This window comes from Drosophila persimilis, unplaced genomic scaffold, assembly GCF_003286085.1.
Source record: "Drosophila persimilis strain 14011-0111.01,24,50 unplaced genomic scaffold, DperRS2 tig00000804-arrow-arrow-pilon, whole genome shotgun sequence".
NCBI classification, from domain to species: domain Eukaryota; kingdom Metazoa; phylum Arthropoda; class Insecta; order Diptera; family Drosophilidae; genus Drosophila; species Drosophila persimilis.
This window is the reverse complement of record NW_020825356.1, coordinates 1,124,123-1,143,812: the sequence shown is the minus strand read 5'-3', so window position 1 is coordinate 1,143,812 and position 19,690 is coordinate 1,124,123. Positions and strand designations below refer to the sequence as shown.

Sequence of the window (19,690 nt, the reverse complement as noted above, 5' to 3'; positions counted from 1 at the left end):
CTCAACATTCAACATACTTGCCCCCCAAAGAGCTGGATGCCAGGACAGCGGAGCCTTGCCCTCCCGCCTCCCGCCACCCACTGGCCCCTGATTTATTGGATCGCTTCGGGTCTCAGTTACGCTAATGCGACCCCTAACTGGAGCTCATTAGGCACCAGCCAGACCCGTTTCGACCGGACAAGGATCCTCGCCATGATAAATGCCCTGCCAACCACCCCACCCACGCCACGCCACGCCACCAGTGGTCGCTAATTAGGCAGCCAGAGAGGGAGGGAGAATGCTGTGTTGCATTGAGCTGCATTGCCCTTTTGATTTACATAGGCCGCGATAAGCGATAAGCTGCTCCTTATCTGTCGATTTAAATAGTATTATCACTGCGTGAATGGTGGCTCCCTTGGAGGACCTTGGAGGCCCTTAAGGGACTTAACGCCTCTCTCCATTTGAGAGAGACAGGTGTCCGGCCCTGCCGTCAATCGAAGAGTTTGGGGGCCCATTAGGTTTGTGTACACGCAATTTGGTTGTACTCTGAGCACGGGCCTCCATACCGGCCCTGGGCTCTGGCTGGAGCACTGACATCCATCCTCGGTTCGCCTGCTACGTGGCCCACTCCATGAGCCCTAATCGTGATGTGCAGCAAGAAGCATTTTGTCTGTCAGAGGAACAGAAGGAGCAGCAGAGGCAGTGCGCTTGACATTGTTTTTTGGGGACGGGAACGGAGCGAGAGAGGGACCAAAAACATTCGTACCACATGGCCCCATGGCCCCATGGCGGTGGGGTGAGGGGGGGGGGGGGGGGGGGGGGGCAACAGGAACAGAAACAGAAACAGAACAGCATTAACATCCAGACAACGTGGAAGGAGCAATAAACTGGAAAAATTTCAGCAAAGCAGAGTGATTTATTTGCATTTACATTTATTTATGATGCGGGCATGCAACATTTTTCAAAATGCGATTTCTGTGTTGCCCCTCGACGTGGGCATTGGGTCCGACCTGCACCACCCCCCCCCTCCCTCCCCCCGCCCCCAACCCCAGTTATCGTTGTTGGCTGTGCCGCTCGTCCGTCTTGTTTGGCCAAGTATTGGCTCAACTCTTTCTGTGGAGCCCCGGGACACACCCCCCCCCCCTGGAGAGACACGAGATACAGTGAAGCCCACGACCACGCCCACGCCCATGACACCTGAATGCTGCACAGTGGGTGGAAGGGACAATAAAAAAAATACGGACAATAAAATAAACCGTCTACAAATCTTTATCTTTTTATTTTAAATCTAATATAATATGAAATAAAAATATTAAAAAACGCAATAAAAAAACGCACAATAAAATTTATTGTCTACAAATATTTTTTTTTTTTTTTTTAATTTAATATAATTCAAAATAAAAATATTAAAACGGGCAATAAAATATACCGTATAAAAATCTTTATTTTTAATTTTAAATCTAATATAATATAAAATACAAATAGTAAAAAAGCATAAATAATAATATAAAATAAAAATTTTTAAAAGGGCAATAAAATATATCGTGTAAAAATATTTTTTTTAACTTTTAAAGTTAAATCTAACATAATATGAAATAAAAATAATAAAAAAAAAAATAAATAATAATATAAATATACATAAATATGTATATATAAATAAATAAAATAAAAATGCTCAAAGTGGAGATGTATAAGACCCTGAAGGAAGCCTTGTCGACCCCATAAAGTATATATATACTCGATCAGCATCAATAGCCGAGTCGATTGAGCCATGTCTCAGAGCTCTCAGAGGCTATAAGAGCTAGATCAAACAAATCTTCGCACCGCTCCCTTCCGCCCACTCAAGAAGGATGAAAGTCTGTGGCACGCGCAATTTTGAAGAAACGAGAGAACCATATCTTGCAGATTTCCGAATCTGACTCCAATTGGTCTATTATTATAGCCAGCGGGAACAAATGAAGCGCAACGTCTTCCACGCGCTTGCTGATTCTCTTTCTCGCTCTCACACACACGTTTCCTCGTGCAATGTGCGTGATCTAGAGGAAGGGAGCGAGAGCGGCAGGGGTGCGAGTGAGAATGGAAAAGAATAGAGACTGATGCTGAAGAAAAATGTCTAGACAAGCTAAAAACAGATTAAATGCAATCTATAAAAATCTCCTAAATATTTCGTCGTATTTTTATAAAAATATGTGTTCAAACGACGTATAAAATTGTATTTGTATAAATTCCACGAACCATAGCTCACACCGAGCCGCGGCCCTTGCCGGGGAGTACAAAATCAACAAAGAAAATGGCGACGGAGACAAGCGTGCTGGCACATAATTGACACTCGCAGAGTAAAAAGAAAAGGACAACGCCAAGAAGTTCATCCAGCATTCACCGTCGCTGCGTTCCTTCGTCTCGCATTCGAGTGGGGCCCGGTATTGAATATTTTGCTACTCCGGAAGTCAGTCAGCCCTAATGCCATGTCATGCGCTCAAATTGAAACATGAGTCGGATGGATGGTGTGTGTTGTGCGTCAGGAAAAACAACAACCACCTGAAATTGAGACGCCAAAAGAACGATTGAACGGCAGGGATCAAGATTCGAATCTGTTCCTGAAGTCCATTTCAAACGGCATTGTACGGAGCATTTTTCGAGTTTCGAGGACCAAAAATAGCACACTTAAATATTCGGAATACTCTGGAAAAAAGTGAACAAAACAATGGTGTTTTTTTTTTAGGACCTTACAAAAGGATTGAACAAATGACCAACTGATGCTCTTTTGAGACTGGAAAAGTCTTTGTCTTTGCCCTTTTGAAAGCCTACAGCTATACAGCTCAATAAATATCGATATTTCAGCCATTGGAAAGGTCCTTGATGTGTGTATGTACCCCTCTGTGTGCCAGTAGTTAGTGTCAGTCATTGATCGCCTTTTTTGCGACTCAAGTCGCAAGTGCTAATCCCGCCATCATCCTCAATCTCTCGTTCCAGATGACGTCCCCGCTTTGACCCATAAGCCGCCCCAGGAAACGAGACTGTACCCAAGAGGTGTACCCCAGGCTGCCATTCAATTCGTGACTTGAATGGAAGCGCGGACCCATAAACTTGCTCTGCTCTGCGATCTGGAGGTAACTATCTAGTGTCCTGATTACATTTCCATTTATGTGTCTGTCTGTGTGTTTGCCAGAACAAAAAGGAAACCAAATAATAGCCCCACCGTCTGGGTTGTTGAATATTTTCGTTTTCGTTTTGGTTTATGTAATTTCCAAAATGGATTATGTCCTCGGTAACGTTGTCCTCGATGTTGCCATAGTTGTTGCTGGTTGTTGCTGGCTGTTGCTGCTGCTCTTAGCCGTGTTTTGTTGCACTTGTCGTTGGCTGTTGCTGTTTTTCCGCTCGCTATCATTGCTATCATTGTCCAAAGCTTAGCCACACGTTCACTCCGGCACTCCGGCACTCTGGCACTCCAGTCTGTCAGCCAGACCCCGAGCATTCCCTACCACTCCCTACCATTCCCTGTCATCCACTCAATCCACAAAACAGAATTGTGTGTTTGTTCTTGTGTGTTGTTTGTGAAGCATTTTGGCAAAATGCCATTATAATTATATATTGGGCTTGGGCTGTATGCACATACATCCATACATACATACATACATACATACATATGTACATATATGGAGTCTGTGTGGTATGTTTTGGAGCAGCGGCGACGGCGGCGACGGCGGCAGAAGTGGCAACAACTACCACGACACCGGGCTGTTGTTGCTGGCTGGCGTTTGCATGCCAAAGCAAATAAATCAAATTGTTTTTTAAATGAAATGACGAGACGAGACGAGAAAACCCCAACCAAACCGAACAAAAATCAACAAAAACGAAACGAAAGGAAAGATTCTCTCAAATTTAAAGCCGAAAAGCAGAAAACGAAAGAGAAATCGAAAAAGAAATCGAAATCGAAATAGAATTCTAAACAGAAATCGAAACGGAAATCGAAACAGAACAAAAATCGAAACGGAAATCGAAAAAAAAAATCGAAACAGAAATCGAAACAAATCGAAACAAAAATCGAAACGGAAATCGAGAGAGAAATCGAAACAGAAATCGAAACAAATCGAAACAGAAATCGAAACAAAAATCGAAACAAATCGAAACAAATCGAAACAGAAATCGAAACGGAAATCGAGAGAGAAATCGAAACAGAAATCGAAAAAAAAATCGAAACAGAAATCGAAACAGAAATCGAAACAGAAATCGAAACGGAAATCGAGAGAGAAATCGAAACAGAAATCGAAACAAAAATCGAAACAAATCGAAACAAAAATCGAAACGGAAATCGAAACAGAAATCGAAACAAATCGAAAAGGAAATCGAAAGAGAAATCGAAACAGAAATCGAAGCAAATCGAAACAGAAATCGAAAAAATAATCGAAACAGAAATCGAAACAAATCGAAACCAATCGAAACAAAAATCGAAACAAATCGAAACAAAAATCAAAATAAAACGAAACAGAAATCGAAACGGAAATCGAGAGAGAAATCGAAACGGAAATCGAGAGAGAAATCGAAACAGAAATCGAAAAAATAATCGAAACAGAAATCGAAACAGAAATCGAAACAGAAATCGAAACAGAAATCGAAACGGAAATCGAAAGTGAAACCAAAATCGAAATAGAAATCGAAACCGAACCCGTGAACCCGATTCTAGGATACCCAATACTCAGAATTGTTCCTGTTGATCGATCGTTTCTCTGTCCTCATCCGACCAAAATCATTATACACCTCCCTCAGCACCTGGAACTCTCGTGGGCGACAGCTCGGAAAGTGAGCACTCCGGGCCATCAATTAGGCGAGTGGAGAGAGGACGGGTGGTCCCCTCCGGACCACACCAGTCCAATGCTAAGCCTCCTGGAGCCCGCCACCTCTGCCGGCCCAACGCTGACCTACATCCGAGGCGATGGCCATCACGAGAAAATGTTTAATTCCCCATAAAAACGCAGCAACTACCATAAAATGTATATGTGAATTTGTGTTGGCACAATGCGATTTTCTTTAATCATTTTGTTATTCATTTGCTACGTTGTGGTGCCTACACAAGTCGCTGTCGACTCCACTGCCACTGCCACTGCCACTCCCACTCCCACTCCCACTCCCACTCCCACTGCCACTGCCCAAGGACTCCCGGTCGTTTCGAGGCTTGCACGCAACTCGAATGGGGGCCTGGGCGGGCATGTCCCCGACCCGCTTGATTAAATCACAAAGTACAAATCTGGAGGAAGCACAGTGTCCCTTATCAACGACGGCGCCACAATACGTTACATAAAGCACAAAACTCCATTAAGATCAGGGTAGATTGTAATCCGTTCAACTGGAAAAGCCCAACTGGGTGCTCATGGTGTGCTTATTGAGAGAGAATAAGCCTCGAATGGATGGCACATGCAAATGGTTTTCTGGGATCTCTCCTTTGACTCGATTTTGGGTCTCAGCACTACCATTTGGGAGGTTCGATCCATTTCGGATGAAGTACGAGTATCTCTTTAAGAAGACTGTTCATTCTTATCGAGCGTTATTCAGGTATTCGTGTATTCTGGTCTGTTTTTTGCTCGAGTTTGGGACACATTCATATCGCTCTAGGAAATAGTCGAAGAACATTTAAGAACAGAAGATCTCGCAAGTTATGACTAGCCTGAACCTTCTAGGGTTTTATTCCACAATTATAGCGCTCTTGGTAATGCCTTATCCCCTGAGCTATCCCTTATGAATGTAGCACTTGGTAGGTTGTATTATCCTACATTTTTACGTACCTTTTTTACGATTATTGGTGTTTACCTACAAATCCTATCCGAAAAAGTATCGATGCAAGCTATTGTCCGATAGTTCTAGTTTTGCAGAACTAAAACTTTGCGGAACTAGATCAGAAGAGAACTACAGAGCGGAGCTGGTTCAAGAAGTGACTTTTGGTGGAGCGATAAGACGAAGGGGGAAAAAATCTTAAAAACTACACAACGTTCGTGGACTTTCGGCGTCAATATTCTTAATATTTAAAAACTGAAACTTGAAAATTTTCTAAATTCTGTTTTAAACCATTACTAGCAGATAATTCTTAATAAATTAATTAATTTTAAACAAGTAAATAGTTGGAAAAATCGAAATTTCTTTAGGAGTTCTACCAACAAGTCCATTTCTTTTTCATTGAACAATAAATACCCCAAAAAAAAAGACACCCAAACAATAATCATACGATACAGATACCATATTCTACAGATACAGATACAAATACTATAATCATACGATACAGATACTAAATACTACAAACACAGATACAGGGTATACATTTTTATTTAACCAGAAAAAATGGTCGACTTGGAGGGCTCATTTCTCCCAAACCAAAGAATTCGACTTACTCAAAGTTTCACATTTTCGAAGGCCTTGGAAAATTATCCAAAAGCGCTTGCTCAAAAAAAAAAAAAAAAAAAGACTTCTGGCAAGTTTTTTTGTGGGCTGAGGCGCCACTGTGCGTCGCCTGCAGCCATTTTGGGTCTTAACTTTTAATTTGGTTTTCACCTCGAAAGGTACATACTCGCACAAACCAGTATTTAGTATTTAGTGTGGGGAACAACAGCAACTGAAAAACGTACTAGTGTAATAACCATTTATCCGGAGTTGTGGCCCCTGCAAAGTGGAGCATGCCTTGGCATGCCATACCCGGACTATGCCTTGGCACCGGCCCCCACCCAAAATCGGTCTAGCGTGGGGCGAGAGACAGGGATCCAATAGCGAAAAAATTCGAGCGGATTTAACGACTTAATCCGTTTGCCTCGAAACAGATAAACCGGGCGTAAATCTCTGGGGTCTCTTTATGTCTCTATCTCGCGCTCTGTGGCGCTGACGCCTGCAGCCATCGCTGGAGTGCATGAGAGAGAGAGAGAGAGAGAGAGTGCTGGGTGGTGGGTGGTGGGTGCCAACAACAAAGTTACATTTTTTGTGCGAAATTTGTATTGTTTTAAATTTGTGTCATTCTTCTGGGCAATCGCAATTCTCTGGCAAATAAAACAAGTTCCCATAAAAAAGCAACGGACTTAGTTTCCCCTCAATACCACCTACTTTCGGAGTGGGAGCCGCGGCAAGGGTCGCGGCTCTACTGGAAATACCCGATACTCAGAGGTGTATGCAAATGCGATATATTTTATACGCTATTTTATCGCAGCTGATGATTGTTCTCTCTTTCTTTTGTTATCGTTTTTGGCCAATGAATCGGTACGCGATCTCTGTCAATTTTGCTTGCCCTTGTCATGAGAGAAGGCTAAAACATAGAGAGAAAGGGAACTACGACTGCCAGCTGTGCTCTAATGCTTCGCTTATTGCCTCTCCATCACATGACCTATTTGATTAGTATTATAGAACTATCGTATGCTCACGATCTTATGCTGGGACTATGATTCCCTCTACCATATTATATCCACCAGTACTTCCCTGCCTCTATCTTTCCTGGACGTTAGCATTCGATTCGGTTAAGGCGTCGCGCGTCATGCGGCAGCACCCCTCGGTCAGTTTGGATTCCTGCCTGGAATCCAGGTGGAGAGATCGTGGGTCCTGGGCGGTGATGCACAGCTTCAAACAGAAAAGGACAATGCATTCTTGCATTTCGCTTCCACGCACACCAATGGGCCAGTCGGAAGGGAGAGCTTCGTTTGAAAGTTATTTACATTTACTTGGCTCTAGTCCAAGCCGAGGGACGGGTGCTCGCTCCCCGAGAGACAATGAAAATGCGCGGGACCCGTGAAGGACGAGATCAAAGCACTCTGACACAGGCCCGAGGAGAGGAGCCTGAGCTCGGGCGCATTAGCTTAAGGGCCACAAAGCATGCACTTTAGAAGAAGAATGGATAACGAAGAAACAGCGGAAAAGGTTGTATACATTGTACAGCCACTCTGGAGTCTAGTCTCAGACAAAGACCATCCAATGGAGAGCCGATGCTGCTCCCCGGCCCAGTGCCTTTCGCCAATTTGTGATGCTTCAAAGCACGCAGAAGAAACGAAAGTTGGGGGCAGCTGAGAGCTAGAGACGATGAAACATTGTTGCACTCACGGATGGGACTTGACACACGGACTGACGGACTGAATAAGTGATTTCCGAAGTGCCTCAATGAAGATTAGATCGATGAATGAATACACAACAAGTTAACGAATCCGAATGCCTCTGGGATTCAAGATCCATCCATCTCCGCAAATGCTGTGCGATGATTCGTAAGATGGGAAGACGTGAAGTGGCATTGAAAGGCTGATTGACACATTTCAACTGAATCAGTTTCCATCGAGTTTCCGCATCTCTCACAATCCCATCCAATCCAGCAGGGAAAGCCTCAGTTTTCACTGAAGCTGCTGTCGCAAGGGCCACATTTCCACTCCACCATCACACCCGGCAGCTTTCGATGCCTGTGTGGCACAAACAGCTGCCACGCATATCAGAAACAGTTGATGAAACAAGAGTCTGCCTCATAATCATGCCTCATGACTCATGCCCAACTGTCCAAGTAGTCACTACCTCTGCGATGCCCGGCCGCTTCCAATCAAGACTGTACATCTTTTAATGCTCAAGCGTTGCCAAAACTGTGGCCTTTAAGCCTTGAGTACTTTGTCGAGATATCTGCATTTAAGTTTACTCTTTTAAGCACGTTTCTGCTTCATCCACGTCCTTTCTCTCTGCAGCCATCTGCTCTTGCAGGTCGCCTTTGTCAGCAGACCCATGAGGTCCAGTGAGGTGGCTCTAGCCCAATACCAAGTCAGCGAAAACACGAGCAGCAAGGACTGCATCAGGAAGATTAGCAAGAAAGCATAAGGACATTGAATACAATCGAAATTGGTAAGTACTTTTAAGCACTGAAAATGAACCAATGACCCAAATGGATCGCATAAGTTCTCGTATATAGATGGTGGAATCATTCGACTAGAGATGAGTCGATGATCATATGTATGTGGGAATTTGAATCTTATGGGTAGCATAATGGATTGGGTTCAAAAGTGCTTAGAATGGCCAGCGTCTCTTTTTATGTGATCTTTCCTCCCTTCCGCTGACAGCTGTGCTCAGAATGGTTATCGATAGATGGTTATCGGCTGGTGATGAGATGTGGACAGGCTTCTATCGGCTTAAATCGCGTACAGTGGAATGGTTTTGCTTTATTCAAATCAATCACAATTCTCTTGTTCCCCTCCCCTCTCTCTCACACACTCTTCGTCGTTATTGAATGTCTGGGCTCTGTCCAGTGGCTAGCGTCCATATTTCAGGAACTCCCACTCGCGATTATCGAGCGGACAGACGTGGCGCGTCTTGAGCCAGCGCGAAATGCAGTGAAAGTGAAAGGCGTGATTGCACACGCCCCAGGCCACGGTGCATTCCTCAAAGGAGCTGAGGTTCGGGTTGGCCTGGCATTCGATGCACAGGTCCATGATCGGGTTGCGGCAGATGGCACAGTTGTCCACCACTATGTCCCAGGACCACAGGGCCACCGCGTTCCACTTTTTCACCACGAAGCGTACCGATCTCGGACGGCAGTTTGCACTGCACGAGGGCTGGTTGTCGGCATCCACCCTAGTATTATCCGTACTATCAAGATTAGCTGCAGTGGCCGTGGCTGCCGATCCCGACCCCGCGGCGACCTCGTAGCCCCCGCTCTTCCGGGACTGTTCCTCTTCGCAGCTCTGTTCTCTTTCGTCTTCCATATCTAGGATAAACAATATCAATAATTTTGGCTTTTTTTTTTGTTCAAAATATTAACGTTTTAGGTCCATACGTTTTTGTTCTACACCTGACCAGGGTTTCATAGGTCACTAGATCGTCTGGGATTTCCACAACCGAAAGAAATCAAATCAAGAAGCTACCAGAAGCGGAATAGTACTCATTCAGACGCCCAGAGGGAGCCTTGCCACGCTTCTCTTCGAGGTAGGCCCAGAAAATGTTGGAAATTTGATTAGTTTGTTGGCATTTTCACTCAGTTTTAACCGAGGCCCAGACACAGCAAAGCGTCCAGCCAGAGAGCCACTGAACTGGTTCCATTATGACGAGGTCTGAACCGAATGAACCAGAAGCCAGAAGCCAGAAGCAGTGTGTGCACCAACTTTTTGACCTACGTTGGTTGACCTACGGCATCGCTCGACTGAAAATAACAAAAATATATGAGCCTCAAGTTTCTTTCGTCCATTTTCCCGCCAAAATTAGCTTTCTTTCCTCGTCTCAAATCAGTTATCCTCAAGACACAGGCTCTGCCTATGTCTATTGCGATATCGAGAGGAAGCGCATTCTTATCGATATGTCAGCTATCGATATAGGCCAAAAGCAATGCCTCATGCTTAAAGCAAAGAAGTGGCAAAGGGCCGCGGCTCTACTTTATGCCCGGTACTCGGTCAGTATGTGTTTTCATGTGTAAAATCTTCAAAAATGAATCAATTCTTGTGATCTTTATTTTTATATATTCCTTAACTGTAAAAAAATGAAACAAAGCAATAAATACATTTAAAAGAGATCGGCTTCCTTAGGAGAAGGGCCTTAGCTTTCGTTACTCCCTCCTCAGGCGGTCTCAAAGCTCGTCCTCGTACTGTGCCCATCCATTTTCCATGGGCTACTGATCTGGCATAGTTATCCATTATCCTAGGGGGTATTCTCTAGCCCCTAGCCATCACTGTCGCCGCTCGTTTGCTGCTGGGAGTGCTCCCTGCGCCACTGCTCGAGGATGCGCTTTTTCTGGCCAAACCAATGGCGGGGTCGCACCGTACTGGTGGGGGTGGTGGCGGTGCTGGGGGAGGTAGAGCTGGAGACCGTTGACGTTGACGATGGGGCGTCTTGACGGCGATGACGATGATAGTGTTTTGGTTGTCTTTTCTTTTCGAGGCGATGACGGCGATGCTGCCTCGGCTTGTCCGTTAGCAGCTGCTCCAGAATGGAGACATTGCCCAGCAGCTCCTCCGCCTGCAGCATATCCGCGGTGTGTCCCGGCCTTGTCCCGCCTGGAGTTCTTCTTGGCCTTCTTTGTCTTGGGCCTATGCCTGTGCGTGGGCGAGGGGGGCTCTGGCTGGAAGGACTCTTGATCGATAAGCACCGGCATGCTGGGCAACTGCTGGACCTGCTCTGAACGCTCCTCGGTGCGGCGCCGCTTGTTCTTCCGGGCCATGTCCACCTGAGGAGGGGCAGCCGTCGCCGTTATCGGCTCGGTAGGGGGGGGCCTGCTTCTGCAGGTGCGCACCTTTCTCTCCATCCGCCAGGCACGGGCTCAAGCAGCCAAATGAGTCCGCCCATCACCCGACTCTTTCTGGGCGCTGACTCACGGATTCCCATGCTCCAGTCCAGACGCCAGCTTGTCGTTGTCGCCGAAAAACATTTGTTCGATCTGGGCCCAGCACAACAGTTGTTTACCGCGCTTCCAGCGAAATGCTGCCAGACCCTGCTCTCCGACAAGCTATTCCGGAACTTTCGGGGAAAGCCAGCCACAAGGCCTCGTCCAGGCCGGGCCAGTCGGGTAGCAGCAGTTGCGGGCAACGATCGCGCGTGAGTAGCATTTTCTTGGCTGGTTAGGATCATAGCAAACCCTCCTCTCTTACGATAAACAGAGTCGCCAAGGATCGGGAGAGTACAGCACGAAGATTATTCATAGATCTATGTGTTCCTTGGCACAATTGTAGCCCATTATTCTTTAGCCAACTTGGCGTTTTGCGGCTCTTTAAGCGACTAAAGAACATCACACGAAAAGTGGCCAAACTATGATCTTGTATGGGACAGGCCCTCAAGGCGTTCTTACCACCGTTCCAGATGATATTTCATTGACAATTTGAGGGAATATGGCCTTGGAAGACATGGAATAGATCCTTTTCTGCCAGACTGACGATGGGGTTGTCCCTTGTTTGTGAGGATTTCGTCTTCCTTTCACGATTTTCTGCAAGACATTTAGAGAAAAAAAAAATACCAAGCCGAGTCCAAGACTTTTCTCAAAATATTCCCAAGACTTTTTTCTACTCTTTGAAGATTCAAAACAATCTTCTTCCAAAGAAATGTTGTCCTTTGCAAGGCAGCAAACCTTTAACCGAATCCCGATCAAATCTGTACCAGCACCAGCACAAATTTAAGCCTGGAGGCCTCCCAACTTTCACATTTGGCCACACTGCAACCTTTAAAAATACAAACCACTGCCAGTCATGCATACAACAAATATGCGATCTACATATTTCGCAACAAACTTGTTATTTTAGCCAGCAGTGTGCTGGCCAAAGAAGAGTTCTGTATTCCCATAAATATACAGATTTAGGGCGTGGCTAAGCACTACACACTTTTATTTTTTAAGCCAGGTGTTCTGACGGACGGATATAGCCATGCCTGAATGGAGTCATGCATTCGAACAAACACAGTATATATTACCAAATATTCAAATCCGCGTACATGGTTGGTTTCAAAAGTTTTCTATGACTAAATTTAGACCAAACGACAAGTTTGAAAAATGTTAAAAAATAATGCTATAAAGTCAGGCCTTTAAAAGTAAGACCATCTTATAGAAAAGTGATTGGAAAAGCCCTTAAAACAGCAGTAAACTGATGTATCCGATGTATTATACATATGTTCTCTACCAATAAAAGGTATCATTAAAATTTCAAACGACCAGCGGTGACAGTAGCATTCCAGGGCATAAAGAAAAATCTAAAAATACTTCCGTTCCACCCCGTATCCATGTTTATTTATTGCTCGAAAACACGTGCAAAATGTGCAACCACGGAATAGTGATTCCGTTGGCCAAAAACATGGTGTTCCCTCTCTTTATTTTGGCCGCAATGGTTTTTGTGTAATTCGCAAATAAAAGCTCGGTTTCCTTTCTTCAAAATGATGCCAGGATACCCCTGATTATTTGTCTATATTAAGTACAGTCTCAAGGGGAATACGTACGTTGTTTGGAAGTCCGTAGAAGAGATCTACAGGGACCTTATCCGTATGGTTTCACAAGACTTAAGGGTGCCCAAATTATCATTATTGAATCAATCTTTTGATGAAAATATCCAAACCCTGCTCTGAGACTCTCTTTCCTCGCTCCTACCTTGTTCCCCTGTCCTTGTTCCTACTGCCCCTTTTCGGGCTGTTTCTGTGGCATTTGCTCTGCCAGGGCTCTAGGGCTCTGTCCGGGTGTCCAGCAATCCATCTCCCACTGCCTGGGTGCCTTCTGAGTTCTAGCTGCTTGATCGGCAAGACAGACTTGGCTATAACGACTCGGCTATGGATGCTGATCAGGAATATATATACTTTATGGGGTCGGAAAGGCTTCCTTCTGGGTGTTACACACATTTAAACGAATTTCCTACACCCTCTGTGCCAGGGGGCCAGGGTTGCCGTGTGTGCAGCAAATAAAAAGCGAACAAATTTCTGAAATCTCTTCGAGTGCAAAATGCCAGCAACACGCCCCCGCGGCAGGCCGAATCGGGACTGATAATAAAAATAAGCATAAAAGTTAAATGCAGAGAAGAGAGAAAAACTGCGATGTGGGGTTGGAGGGTTGGAGGTGAGTGGAGCGGCGGCGGCGGCGGTGGCGGTGGCGGGGGAACAATGGTGGGGACTGGAAAAGTTTTGGGCGCACTAAGGGTGGGGTATTCTGGGGTATATAAATCCAAATAAGCTTAGTATGTGTAACTTTGGTGGCAGGAAGATTTATTGTTTGATTGTGCAACGACCACGCCTCCCACACCGCCCCCAAGCCGCGCCCCAGTCGATTTTATGAATTGTTTTTAGCTTTTGTTCTGAAACCATAAAGCATTTAAATACGCAGCAGCCTTCCCTCCGTCGAGCCAGTCAAATGCGAATTCGATGGAAATTGAATTTTTACGAAAGAAAGTATCAATTTTCAATGCCTCCTGAAGCACTCAACCGCATGGGCCAGTCCTTCAACGCAATCGTCTTTTAAGGAGGGCCACTAGTCGTCCCTAGCTTGGGTCAATAATCCATGCATATACGGCCACTCTGGGAAAATACCAAAGATACGGCCACATGAAAAGGAGGTAGATCGAGGCTCGATCATTCATCAGGAAAGTCAAGACGTGTTCGGGGGAAGTAAAACCTTCAAAAAGTATTTCTATTGCACTCTCTCACAATCTTCCTCGTCTCCTGGCCCCTCATGGCAGAGCCAGAGCCAGGTTGTCGATCATCAACACATTTGTGCGAGTAAATGCGCTTTTTTTTTGGGGTCAGAAGGAGCCAAGGAGCAATGCACGTACCCAGTCCAGACCCACAGCTCTCCGGCTCGCCTTCTCCTGCCGTGGCATGGATAATGAGCGGCGCTCCACTTGTGCTTCACCGCCGCTTCACCGGCCCCGTCTCCGGCCTGCTCCCTTGGAGGCACTTTGCCTGCAAATTGCACTCAATTTGCATACTTTTCGCATGCACTATGCTGCATTTCCAGGTGCTGGTGCTGTGTCGTTCGACGTATCGTATGTTTATTAAGAGGCAATACCTGATGTCCGGACGGTGTCCTTTTCAGTGCCGGGAACACACCGTATCCATATCGATCGATTGGCAACGGAATACATAAACCTTATAATCGATGGCATTATTGTCAAATAATCCAATCAGACCTATAGTTTCCAAATAGACTTGATTCTTGCTTTATAAAAAGCACTCGGCTTCAGGCACTTCGTTGTCATTTGCCACACTCAAACTGTGCCCATTCTCTTGTCTAACTAAGCTCCTTATTACTTACATAGATAGTGCCTACTTGAACTCTGTCATCAGCATATGAGACACCACATTTGGTAGATCATTTACATGTAAATTGAGAGCAGACGAGGGCCATATGGAGCCTTGGGTATGGGACGAAGACCGAGGGGCGTTCATAATGGATTGGCATCTAATAGATTTCACATGATTTTCCAGCTTAGTGCATAAAATCTCGTATGCCCAACAAGTAATCTTAAAAGTGACATCACATTACTATTATCTGGCTGTTTTCGTATGTCTTTGACTATTTTAGGTGTTCATTGTAACAATATTTATTATGTCGAATGTCATACCAGAGAAAGTTTCTCAGAGAGACTTATCCCGTATCCAGCGAGGCATTTCAAAGTGTCTGAGGCCGATAGAAGTACATCGATATACAGGGCACAAGGGCAGTGTTGCTAGGGATCGATAACTCCTTATCGTCTAGGCAATGCGAGACAGTGTGGCCAGATTATTGTTGCTTATCCAAATGATAATATCGATTATATTTTGAACACAACTCTAGCTGCTATCACAGTTATTATCAGTTACGAGTTTACCCTAACTGCTGGTACTTTTGGGCCCCAAAATCGGGCTCAACAGAACTCCGAGTGCCTACTCCTGAATGGTTCAGTTTTGTCCAAATTTGACCAGTGCTTATTGCTCGTGGAAAATCCAAACTACAACTAAATACTTTTAATAAACTACGATATATTTTGAGCTGTTTTTAAGGATGTTGCTTCTTGTCATGTGCTTGATTTCGAAGCCAAGCACGTGGTTTCTACCTTGAGTCGAGCAGAGATATTGTATATATCTTGTGTAGGCCTTGTGCACCGTCTAGCCAACAGTCTAGAAGCTACCAGGTCTATCATTGTCCCAGCAGGAGAAGTGACAAAGAGTCATCAAGCAACAAGGCACCGAAACCACGATAATAATATAATTTTAACAGCATGATAATAATGGCCATCATCCTGCCCTGCCCTGTCAAAGAGGTCCGAAAAGCTACTCCTGAATCATATCAAGCAGCTCCCACCCATCAACAGTGCAATGCCATGAACCATTGAACCTCTGAGATACGAATAGCACGTGAAAGGCGAGAGTATGGCTTCGCTTTCTTACTCCCAAGCAAAACAGAACATCCATAAAGTATTGGAGTTGCATTGGGTAGCGTGGTTGGGCATATCCACCGCATATCATCTACCCAGGAGATGTGCCGAGAAACAACTCCGACACTCGCTGATGAGACTGCCTTGCCCAGACGCTCGAAGTCCCTCCGAACCACTCATAATCCCATCTGGTGGCCCTGGAGAAATGCCTTCCCACGACTCTGCGGGACATACAGGCTAACGTTTATGTAAATAATGCGGCCATTAGAGCGCGGATATGATCTGAAAAGAATGTGCTAACATGCCTCCAATGGAGCAGCAAGTCCGCTGAGAGCTCTTCATAAAAGGGCAATAACAGTATTCGCACGCCCTTGGCCCCAAAGTTTGTTCGCCTTTGATGATGGGACGCCTGTACAAGGACAGGCGAATGGGATGAAAGAAATGCGCCTAATTTTGCATCACACATTTGATGTTCCCACGCTCGTCGCCCGGCACTCAAAGACCAAAAGAGGGGGATAGGGGCACATCTAATCGGATAACATTCGGGGAAACCCCGGGCCGGAGAAGTCAAAAATGCCTCAAATTTCAGAGTGCGGCTGCTTTTTGTCGCCTGAGCCAAAGCCACCGCATTTTGTGGTCAGGGTCCTGTGATATAACACTCCCAGAAAGGTCGTAGACAGAGAGATGGATGGAGATGGAGAACGATGGACAGATTAAACAGATTACACTCAAATTAATCTGTAGATGGCTATCATCAACTATCATCATCTATTAAATATAAATAGTTTTACCACAACCAGCTCTGTGTTTTTTTCGAGGGTACAAGAACCGAAACGAAATTTAAATGCCGGAAAAAAAACGCATAAAACAAGCCATATCAATTAGGTTTGTTCAAATCGATTTAAGCTGGCAATAGACAAAGGCTTTCCATGGCTTTTTTTTTGTTTTTTTTGGACAGTCAGTGGGGAGTGAGGGGCGCCGCCATATGCCAATTACAAGCGAAAATATAACCGGCAATAAAATGACAACGTAAAGTCCCACAGAGCAGTCACTGCAGCACAAAGGCCACGTCAACGGCAGATCAAAATTGCCTTAGATTGGGAGCTCGTTTAGCTCATTGAAAGACAATGGACTGAAGGGCGCCGCCACAGACCATACAAATCGTTTCTAGAACCAAGGGATTTTAATTTGCGGCCAGATCCGGGACTGTTAACAGGATTGTGGAATGAGGGGCCGCGATGGAACCCCTTAGAACCACTAGACAATATACATATGTACATATTTACATATTTCGCTCCGGCAAGCTCCACGAAAGTTGTTTGAAGGACGCGGCTAATGGTTATTGATTGCCCACCAGAAAGTCTAAGGTGTTACACCGACTCCGCCCTGCTCTCATTGACAATCAGGGAGCCGGGGCATACTCGTAGAACATTTAACAAAGCGCGCAATTGTGGAATTTCTCGCTCTCTTTTATTTGCATATTTAATTTGTTTTGAGTTTTGTGCTGCTGACGCTGTTGAAAAACAAAAAACCGCTGACAAAACAGACAAAACAGACAAAACAATCACGGAAATTCTTGACAAACAATCCGTGCACATCCCACATCCCAATCACATCGAATCTGCTATCTGCATCTGATTTAAGGCCCAGTGGCTTGCCCTCGAACCGACTGAACCTTTCAAGAACTGCAACAATTTGTATGAGTGAAATAACCGAATATCTGCTTGTGGGACCAGAGTTTTTCGAAAACCAATCGTTACGGTCTGCTGTTTCAGCGCAGCGTCACACCCAGCACTCTGTTATATCTCGCTCACTTCGCCAGAGGGCGCCATTGTACTAGGCGAAAAAATTCCCCGTTTTTATGCCCGATACTCAAAGATCTTGAACAGCATCAAGAGCCGAGTGGATCTCAGAGCAGGACTAAATAAAATGTTGTGTCCAGACCTCTGTGCTATCAGAAACGACGAAAATCTAGGGCATCAAAGATTTTACAGATTTTCCAAGAAACCCAAAACGCAGAACCTTAAGGAATAGCCACTTCTACCTGAGTATTGGGGCCATGCGCTTACTCCCTCTCTCGCTCTCGCACACACTCTTCTTCGTCCAGTGTGCGCCCCTGGCGGAGAGGAGCTGGAAAGTGAGAAAGAGAGACAGAGAGTCGCAGCCAGGTCCGCGGCTCTACAATGCGTCGATCAACAGTCGAGCTAATTGCCGGATAGCTTTGATCCTTCGAATGTGAAATGGAGTTTCCAATGCCAGCTGCAAAAAAAAGAAGACCGAACCTTGCTCTAAGAAAAATCGATGCAGAGTTGCCTCCTGTTCGACGCATCCAGCAAAAGGATTTAGCTTTAGTAGCCTTTCCTTTTGATGGCAGACAAAATGACGCTCTTGATGGAAAGTACCAACCGCGAGTACAATGCGAGTCTCGTACCGCAAAAGAAGTTTTCGGTTAAGGCTGACGACTCCACTGGCCAACAAATCCAATTATGGTAGTTCTCTAGGGAACAAAATTTAACGCTTACCAGCTGCGATGCAGCACCCACCAATAGTGCCATTGAAAATGGAATAATTCGAAAGTTTGAAGTTCTGTTGAATAAACCATGGCATTGATTTGCGTGCTTGTTGCATTTTAACGAACTTCCACTTGGCCATTTGTTCAATGCCTTAGAAAATGCCGCAGCCACAGCGAGTGGGACTGGAGATCTGGGCACAACTTCCGGTGAGCAGAAAGTTCTGAGCCCAACCGCACTTTGAGCCCACTTCATGGGGGAATATGCCTTCACCTGTGGATGGTAGAGAGGATCACAGCCTTTCAGGACGAGCAGCCAGCGAGTTGCTAATTATATCCTATGCCATGAACCACGAAGGCTAAAAAACAGAGACTCATTTTAGTTAATTAAAGCCCCTTTTCGCGGAGTGTATCTATTAGAACATCTATTGGACCCATCGACCAGTCGTATCAGCTTCAGACCACAAGTAAAACCGCTATGGGAAAGGCATAGTGTGTGATGGAGAGAAATACTGAAGCACTAAGATGGATAATAATATAGGCTGTCCCATTGGAGGCTCAAATATATGAGAAACGAGGTACCTGGTACTCGAAGAGTTGTACGATGTGTGTAACACCCAGAAGGAAGAATTTTCGACCCCATAAACCATATATATTCTCGATCAGCATCAATGTGCGAGCCGATACAGCCATGTCTGTAATCCCATAAACCCCCATAGGCATTCATTAGCAATTTTTAAAGCCCCAAATCTACCGTATGCGCATTTGGGTCTTGCCAGACGGCCAGAATAAATCGTTATCGTCACGGCTGGTGGCGTTTCGTCACGGCTAACTGGGATTCGGAACCGCTTATTGTACGTAACAGAATCCCAATCCTCTTATCTACATCGTTACGATTTGCCATCGATACATCGTTATCGTTACGTGGCGAGCCGTTCGATACAGCGGGCCACGGGGCCGCGGGGACAGCACTAATTACCCATCCTTAAAAATGATGCATAATCCGTAATACTTGATAGTACTTTTTTCCAATCCGACCTGCGGTGCCCTTCCACGAACCATCCTTTTCGAATCCATTCCTTATTGAGCGAACTAACTCTTTGAATTGTTGCGTGTTCCTTTCAGGTGGAAGTGGCAGCTGCAGGACTCCAGGACAACAGCCATTAATTAGTCGCAGCCTTGTCTGTCGCACACACAGCCACACAGCCACACAGCTTCGGAGGCGAAGGACGAGAAACAGAAAAACAGGGAAATCCGGACAACAATACAAGCGCGTCAAAAGGATTAGCCGGCAAAAGGACGATAAACAGGAGTGGGAGATTGGGGAGATTGGGCGACTGGAAAGTGAGTTTAAAAGTTCGCGAAACACTGACACCCAAAGCAAAGCGACCCCAAACAGTGGGGC

The 19,690-nt window shown here is 45.3% G+C and overlaps 1 protein-coding gene and 1 long non-coding RNA gene across 2 annotated transcripts; one reads left to right on the top strand and one right to left on the bottom strand.

The window, feature by feature from the left end:
* Window positions 1-3,069: 3,069 nt before the first annotated feature.
* On the top strand, window positions 3,070-19,527 carry LOC6597671. Its single transcript, XR_003409162.1, has 3 exons — window positions 3,070-3,089; window positions 8,664-8,817; window positions 19,411-19,527. It is a non-coding gene; the product is annotated as an uncharacterized LOC6597671 (long non-coding RNA).
* LOC6597670 (RING-box protein 1) lies at window positions 9,124-9,700 on the bottom strand. Its single transcript, XM_026993094.1, has one exon. The coding sequence runs from the start codon at window positions 9,672-9,674 to the stop codon at window positions 9,222-9,224; it is 453 nt and encodes a 150-aa protein (XP_026848895.1). The 5' UTR covers window positions 9,675-9,700; the 3' UTR covers window positions 9,124-9,221.
* Window positions 19,528-19,690: the final 163 nt, after the last annotated feature.